A 9,081-nucleotide genomic window follows, 5' to 3' on the forward strand; every position below is an offset into this window, starting at 1 on the left:
TAAACTTTTAATATCCAAAGGCTTGTTCATGATGCATAGAGATACTTATGCAAAGTTCGGTTGATTATGTGCTTCCCAAGATGACAAGTCTTGCCTGAAACTGATAATGTAGGCTCTCTGACTCATTTTCCCCACATTTCCCTACAAGTTCAAGGTGGGATATTGATGGACTTAGGTGTATACAGCATCTCTGTGGGTGCTTTTCTAGTCTGTTTCCCTGTCCATCTCTTCCTACAGGTTTCTGTGAACATTGAATCCTCCTTTTCTGATTTTATATCTCGTGGGAGGGTTGATCATTAAGCATGTCCACAGAACATCATAGAAAGGAAAAAAGATCCTGACAAATATTCTTCTAGAAGACACGAGAGAAAGTGAGGAAATGGAGAACTGACTTGCTGATTCACTGATGCCTCAAGATTCAACATTTTTCTAATGACCTTTCTAGATCACTGGATTTTCTGGTTGTATTATATTGCTGTGCAGAGATATCATAACCACAAAAACCCTCCCAAAGAAAGCCTTTATTTGGGACCTGCTTAGTGTTTAGTTCATTATCTTCATATTGTGGAGCATGGCTGCACCAAGTCAGACATGAGAGATGAGAGTATGGAATCTGGATCAGCAAGTGACCAGAAAGTAGAAATACTGGGCCTGGATTAGGCTTTTAAAACCTCAGAGTCTAATGCAGTGACACACTTTCCAGAAAGGCCATGCCTCTAAATCCTATCAAATAGGGTTTCTTACTAAGAAATATTTGAAATATATTTAAAAATATGAAACTATGTGATCCATTCTTATTCAAACAACCACAGTAGGCATAGCACTAACCAGAAAAAAAGTGCCAAGCACTAAATTTCATGTAGTGTTTGGCAACACATAAATGTAAAAGTATTTCCTTTTTGGTTTCGACGTGTATAGATTTTGCTTGATGCCGTGTTCTTCTGTGCAATCAGGTCTACTCATAAACCCATGATCCTCTTCGCATAGTAGAATAAAAGTCAAACAACTGATTCTGAAAAATCTTTCTTCAAAAATTATAACATATGAAAAATGTGCTAAATACACCTTAATATCTTGATTTCCTGTGATGGTGGCCCTTTCTCCTATGGATTTCATACCAACACCTTATAATGGAAAATTGAATATAAACTATTACATAATTATTCCTGTTCTTATTAAGGGTAATTTAAATTTAATTAAACTGCAATTTAAATTTAAATATAATTGACAATACACATATTTTAATTTATTGGCCTTTTTTAGAATATTACATTTTCTTTATGATTTTAATTATGTATATTAAGGTACACACAAATAGATTCATAGATAGACAGACAGACAAATAGATGATAGATAGAGAGATAGTTAGATAGATAGATGATAGATATAAGAAAAATAAATGTTCATTTATTAGTTCTCTATTGCCTTCTTGGTTTCTTTATTAGTAGAGTGTTTTGATTACGTGTCATGAGAATAGAAAGAAAATATATAGGCCTGTCAGTAGATTGTTTTTTGTTTTTTTTTAATTTGGAGAGAAAATTATTTTAAGCACATATTAACAGGACAATTTAGTGGAAAAGAAGGTGTACTAATAAAAATCAGAAAATATATTAGGATGGATACTACTTTTTGTAGGATAACAAAAGCAGTGTATTGTGAGGAAATAAATATCCTGAAGAAAAAACACAAACCAAGATTTTCTAAAATCAGTGAAAGAAGCAGAAACTAGATGTGAAAGTTCATGGGAACACCAGTAAAAGAGACTGCCACACTTGTCTTCAACAAACAGAACAAAAATTAGGAAAAAATAAACACTGGAAATGTAAATTATTTGAGAACAGCTCTGAAGTACAATGGAATATTATAGAGACATTCATCTAAATATGCAATTGACATTTTTAAGCAGAACAGGTTGTTTGGACTACTACAATCAAACCACTGGCCACAGTTTATTTTCTAAGAGGAAGTAGCTAGAACCTAAGGACTTAGAGGGTTTTTGTTCCAGTCTGTATCACTGTGTGGGTGGGTTACTACTCCACTGCTGGCAGTAATAAGTGGCAGCATCTTCAGCCTCCATGCTGCTGATTGTGAGAGAATAAGAGGTCCCAGACCCACTGCCACTGAAGCGAGCAGGGACTCCAGAAGCCAGGTAGGATGTGTGATAAATCAAGATTTTGGGGGAGGATCCTGGCTTCTGCTGGTACCAGTACATGTAAATTACACTTGAGCTGGCACTGCAGGTTATGGTTACCTTCGCCCCTGGAGATGCAGACATGATTGCTGGAGACTGGGTGAGAACAATTTGTCCTCTGGACATTATGACTAGAAAAAAGCAAAATAGAGAGAGAGGGATTAGTAGAAATAGAGATACAAAAATAATTTTATACTTCCCAACATTCAGATGAAAGAAAAAGGAAAAAAACTATATTTTAGACTGAAATTCCCCAGGGAAAATAATTTTGGTTGGATTCTGATCTCAAATTTCCTGCCCTCTGTTACCTGAGGCACTGATTATCAAGAAGCTGAAAATCTGCACTTGAAAATCCATTTTGTGTTTGAATTTTGGTCCCTAGCTAATTACTGCTATTCTCATAAGTACTTTGCTCTAAACCAACTGTGAGATATTTGTGGTTACTGAAAATGAAATATGCAAATAGCAAGATACAGTCTAGGCAGTTCTTGGCTTATAAACACATGGGAGAATATGGGCTGTAGGTTCATGAAGATGCACTCATCTAAAACTACTCTGAATAATCACCATTCTCAGTATTTCATGTGCCCTGAAACTGTTTAATTCCTGTTCTATTTATTATCTGAGAGAATCTGAGAGCACTTTTCAAATAAATTACATTTATTTATAAAGATCGACAGCCTCAGAGTCTGGAAATTTCAGTCTAAGCTTGATCAAACAATTCACTTATAGCAAAGACTGAGGGAATGGGGAAGGACTTGAATGAGTGGGCACTGGGAGGAGAAGGAGGAAAATATAGTGTTGAAAAGTGAATAAAACGAATTATTTAAAAATTGTTTTAATTTACTTTAGATAAAGTTTTAATTATCTTCCTATAATGTTAAATTCAGCATGGCCATGATGAAGCATGACTATGTCTCTAGATCTTAGGTATGATTTCTCATTCCTCCATTCATGAAATAATTCTTCCATTTTTTAATCAACTATTATGAAAAACAACTGAGAGAATCTGTTAATAGATAGATGTATTGAGAGATACTGACCTAAGAATTGTTGAAATCAAGTTACTTATTAAGTATGCCTTTCTAAGGAAACTATTCTAACTAAATGGCTAGCTTCTTTCTGAATAAGACGTATTTTCATCTTTCATTGTATTTAGTAGCTAGTCGCTTGTCTTACTCTGTTTACTACAGAAGGAGATATCTTCTATTATTTTTTGTGAACGTGGGCTTTATATTTCACCATTTAAGGAAACAAAAGTGATTTCCAGAGTGGTTGTACAAGCCTGCAATCCCATCAGCTATGCCAAAAACCAGATACAAGGAAAATAATAGATGAGAATGTGGGTAAGTGTCATGAGAACATGAGCACAGGGGAAAATTTCCTGAACAGAACAAAAAATAACTTATGCCTTAAGATCAAGAACTTGCATATGAGCCGGGCGTGGTGGCACACGCCTTTAATCCCAGCACTCGGGAGGCAGAGGCAGGTGGATTTCTGAGTTCGAGGCCAGCTTGGTCTACAAAGTGAGTTCCAGGACAGCCAGGGCTACACAGAGAAACCCTGTCTCAAAAAACCAAAAAAAAAAAAAAAAAAGAACTTGCATATGGGACATCATAAAATTGCAAAGCTTCTATAAGTCAAAGGACACTGTCAATAGGACAATAAGGCAACCAATAGATTGGGAAAAGAACTTTACCAATCCACTATCTCATACAGGGCGAATATTAAATATATACAAAGAACTCAATAAGTTAGACTCCAGAGAACCAAATACCCTATTAAAAAACTGGATACAGAAATTAACAAAGAATATTCAACTGAGCAATATCAAATATTTGAAAAGCACCTAAGGAATTGTTCAACATCCTTAGTCATCAGGGATATGCAAATCAAAACAACCCTGTGATTCCATCTCACACAACTCAGAATGGCTAAAATTAAAAAAAAAAAAATGCAGGTGATGCAGATGCTGGTGAGGTTGTGGAAAAAGGGTAATTCTTGTTTTATAATATCATGTAATTACAGTTCTAGGACTTGTGTTAGTGACTGAATGGAAGTGTGATTGTGCCCTATCAGATTTAGGATTGGTAAAAATCCTTTCGCAATCTATTGGTGGTCTTTTTGTCTTATTGATCATAATAAGCAACCAAAAGCAGACACTATTGCATATGCCAGTAAGATTTTGCTGACAAAACCCTGACATAGCTTTCTCTTGTGAGGCTATGCCAATGCCTGGCAAGTATAGAAGTAGATGCCCACAGTCATCTATTGGATAGAACACAGGGACCTCAATGGAGGAGCTAGAGAAAGTACTCAAAAGCTGAAGGCGTCTTCAACCCTATAGATGGAACAAAAAAATGAACTAACCAGTATCCCCAGAGTCCGTGTCTCTAGTTGCATATTTAGCAGAAGATGGCCTAGTAGGCCATCATTGGGAACAGAGGCCTCTTGGTCTAGCAAACTTTATATGCCCTAGTACAGGGGACCACCAGGGTCAAGAAGTGGGAATGGGTGGGTAGGAGAGCAGGGCAGGGGGGTATAGGGGACTTTTGCGATAGCATTTGAAATCCAAAAGAAGAAAATATCTAATATATATTTTTTAACTAAACAAAAACGGAAATGTGATTGTGCTGCCATCTACTGTTATGATAACCAAAGTGAAGGCAGCGCTGTAAAATATGCACTTTGAAGTCTAGAAGAAGTACTACATTTACAGTACTGTGAGCCAAGTAGGAGTATGTTTAGAACAAGAAAAGTACTATGACAAATATGGTGATTCTTTACTCCTATCGTTACAAACATAAATAAAGTAGTGTTCACACAGGCACATCATATACCACATTTCATGACTCCAAGAAATGAAAAAATCAGATATAAAGTGTTCTCTGAGATGCAGTGAGATTACAAAAAGATACAATAATATAGAACTTGATGGTATAAAGTCATTTAATATAAAGCCATAATATAACAAACTGTAGAATATGCCATAATGTTTTAAATTGACCTCACATTATGATGTGTTCTTGCAATCATGTGGCTACTTTAGAGTCATAGATTGTTGCTACTGCTCAGAATCAAGGATGAGTTGGTGATACCACATACAATGGTGTAGAAAAAGTTAAATACTTGCAATTTGAATTCAGGTTGCCATTGAAAAATGCAGTAATTTGGTAGCCTTATAAATGGAAAATTTTGCTTACCTGAACTACCAAATACAGTATTAGTATGTTAAGATACATTATATTGAATATCTCTATAATTTCAACACCATCTGAACTGTATAGGCCTCACTGAGATTCCCCACCTGGATAGGTTCTGCTTTTCAATTCTTAGAGGAGGGACAGATTGCCAAAAGGGGTAATGGTGCATAATCAATGCACTTTTTTCTTATTGAGATATTTATCTCTTTCCGTATTTCGGTAAGTTTTGTCATCTCTTTGGTCTTGAATTATGTGGAAGAAATAGGTTGAGATAAATAATACTAATTTTCTTACCTTTTCAAATCATAACATAGCCACATACTGTTTGCCACTACTTTTTCCTCCATTCATACAAACCCATATACACTCCTTGCTCTTTCTCTGATTCGTGGCTTCTTATTGCCTCTATTCATACATAAATAAAGTTTGTTTAATTCATATGGCTTAGATATTTGATGTGCAATTCCCTTTGCAACATATGGAAATAATTCAAAAAATACTCCATAAAATATCAAAATGCAGATATTAGGAGATTATGTGGTAACCAGTCCTAATTATCCAACAACAACACACTTTCTGCACCTATTTCCCAGGAATCATTACAGAGTGGATAGAAATATTTTAATAGCCAGAGAAACATGAGATTTGCTTTTAGATAGTGTGATGGTTTGTATATGCTCAGCCCAGAAAGTGGTACTATGAGGTGTGGCCTTGTTGAAGTAGGTGGGACATTGTGGGTATGACTTTAAGGCCTTCATCTTAGATTCCTTGAAGCCAGTATTGTGCTAGCAGCTTTCAAATGAAGAAGTAGAACGTTCAGATCCTCCCAAACCATGCCTGCCTGGATGCTGTCATGTTACTGCCTTGATGATAATAGACTGAACCTCGCAACCTGCAAGCCAGGCCAAAATAAATGTTGTCCTTATAAAAATTGCCTTGGTCATGATGACTGTTCAGGGAAGTAAAACCCTAAGGCAGACTGTGTCTCTTAGAAACACCAGAGAAGCTGCATCCAGGTAGTCTAAAGTCTAATGCATAAACAATACATGAACAAGTATGACTCCTGAATACATGTGAACATCAAAATAGAAATTCTTCACAGTATTCCACACTAAATAAAAATTGTGGTGTAACTGTGCAAATTATGAAAGTAGGCAAAATAACACTGTTAACTAGAATAGAACCCCTGGATGATCAGTAAAACAGGACTGTATTCAAACTCTGTGTTTTCAACTTTATTTTACCTCAAAGAACATTAGTAATAAGGAAAGTGATTTTCTGAGTTTCTTCTGATGGATGGTTCCTGGGGATCCTATAGCTTCTCAGGCTGCTATGATGTACCTGACATAATCTGTCTTCCTAATAAAATGATCTGAATATGGAGACATCAAAATAATACAGGCTATTGCAACTGATCTTAGATTCTCAATAAAACTTGATAGTAGGACTGTATTCATGAATAGAAGACACTTTTTGGACAAAGAACATGACAGAATCAAGTTACTATGGACAAAGTAACTGCTAATAAGAGACTAAAGCTGGATAAATCACTCATTCTATGATTTGACAACATTTTATACTATATGTATACTCTGTGGTAATTGAAAACTTATGTAATCATACAGATGTGCAGGCATTTGGTTTCTCTATTTCTTGTCTACTTTGGTTATTGAAGGTGGTTTTTCAATTAATCAGAAGTTAATGGAGAAATACATGACTAGTCAGAATGATGACACACTCAAACCTGAGAGCTTAAGTTAATATGTAACATGTAGCTTATATCTCAATCTCAGTTCTCAGAAACTGTCATGGAATAGTTGCAGATTAAATGTAAAACTCAGAAAATAGGAGAGCTGTGAAATGCCATTCTCTGGACACAATGTGGCTATTACAATCTTGAACTCAAGTAGCAGTAATTATCTATCTGCAAGGTCATGGCAGTCAAAATCCTGATCTAGATGATACGTTCACCTCCAGGACTCAATCTATACTGACCAATTAGTGCTATAGTGGTTTCTGGAGATCCAGAACCTTTAGTATTAGAGAATATAATAATATTCTCTAGTACTAAAAGTGACCATAGGGATACCATATTTCAGAAGACAGAACCACATAAATGCTCATGTGGATATCACTAACTAGGGTAAGTAGGTTATAAAGAGAGAAATATGAGGAAAATTGTGAAGATGGCTGTATTACATGGATATTAAATGTATTAGAGGGAGGAAGTGAAGATAGAAATGATAATAGTTTTTTCTGTAGTTGAGTAAACCTCAAAAATATAGAAAATTTTAAAAGTAAGCTTTCATCTGAATGCACAGATTGACTCTACATTATCAGTCTCCCCACTTAACTTTTTCATTGCTGTTACTACAGGAAAAACCAACACATCAACTCTTAATATTTAATAAAAACATGTTTACCCATCAAAATAACTCTAGGTTTTCTTGTCTATTTCCTAGTTTGGACTTACACTATCTGTAGCAGAAACCTCTCTGTCCCTTTTCTTTCCCATGTCCCTTTCAAAATCATTGTCACTCTTTTCATTCCGTATTTTTCCTCTTCAATTTTACACTTCTCATTTATCTTTAAACTAGTATTCATAGCTATTACATTATTGTTTTGCACATGTTTCTAAGTTTTGGGTTGTGATGATAGGTGTTTATGCTTCCAATTTAAGCCCTTTTGAGAACCCTAATCACTTCTCTGAAATTTGTCACTCTTTGATGTCAGCAAAGCTGTGGACTAAGACATTCCTAAAGACAGAGGGTCTTCAGAAATGGCAGATAAACATGACACATAATACTCCTGAGAAAGCTCCTTTTTAGACTCTTTAGGATAAACAATCACACTTGCTTCCTTTCCCCAGGCATTGGGTAGCTCTACAGGGGCAACTCAGCTCTAGGGTTGCTTATGCTCACACAGTGAAATATTGATGTTAATTATGTTCAAACTTGAGGACTTAAGAATGAATTGGGCAATAATCTCATCAATATACTCAAGAAATAATACACTGGAAATAGAAATTGGCAAATGGTAATTCTCTTTGTTCTCTTAGGTGAGTTATTTACCCAAATTGTCATTTCATGAAAACCAAATACCTCTTTCACTGAACTGAAAGTTAAATCTTCCTTTTAAACTTTGTTGTCACAAATCAAGGAAATACATAGGTAAGATTCATGCATAAGATCCAAACATCATTAGGCCTTTAACAAAAATAGGGCAGAATAAATGTCCCAAAACTGAGTTCAGTTTTGTATTTGTGAGTATAGAAGCCAAATCTCACATGGATCTCTAGACCTCAATTCCTAGGCTCCTGGTACCGTACCACATCTTGGCTCCACTAAGTTCAAAAGCAATCATTCTGCTACTTTACTACTCCCCAACCTTCAATAGCAAAACGTTTAATTTAATAGATTTACATGAAATGATCGAGTAAAAAATTTGTAAGAATATAATGCCTCATGAATTAGAGGTAAAGGGAATTTGATGTTGATTACTAGCAATCTTGGATTATCATTAAATTATAGCATAAAAAGAACACATATAAATTTAATTAATATATTGCATTATTTTAATAGGTAAGAATGGAGTAAACCTTTTAATATGTATATATGTATACATACATATATGTATGTATATATACATACATATATATATATATATATATATATATATATATATATA

The 9,081-nt window shown here is 35.0% G+C and overlaps 1 gene segment (V, D, J or C); it reads right to left on the reverse strand.

Moving 5' to 3' along the window:
* Positions 1-2,011: 2,011 nt before the first annotated feature.
* Positions 2,012-2,589, reverse strand: LOC110289101. The segment is given in 2 exon segments: positions 2,012-2,322; positions 2,500-2,589. Coding segments are annotated over 2 exon segments (360 nt in total).
* Between the last annotated feature and the right edge of the window lie 6,492 nt (positions 2,590-9,081).

The sequence above is a fragment of the Mus caroli genome, unplaced genomic scaffold (genome assembly GCF_900094665.2).
Source record: "Mus caroli unplaced genomic scaffold, CAROLI_EIJ_v1.1 scaffold_8726_1, whole genome shotgun sequence".
NCBI lineage: Eukaryota > Metazoa > Chordata > Mammalia > Rodentia > Muridae > Mus > Mus caroli.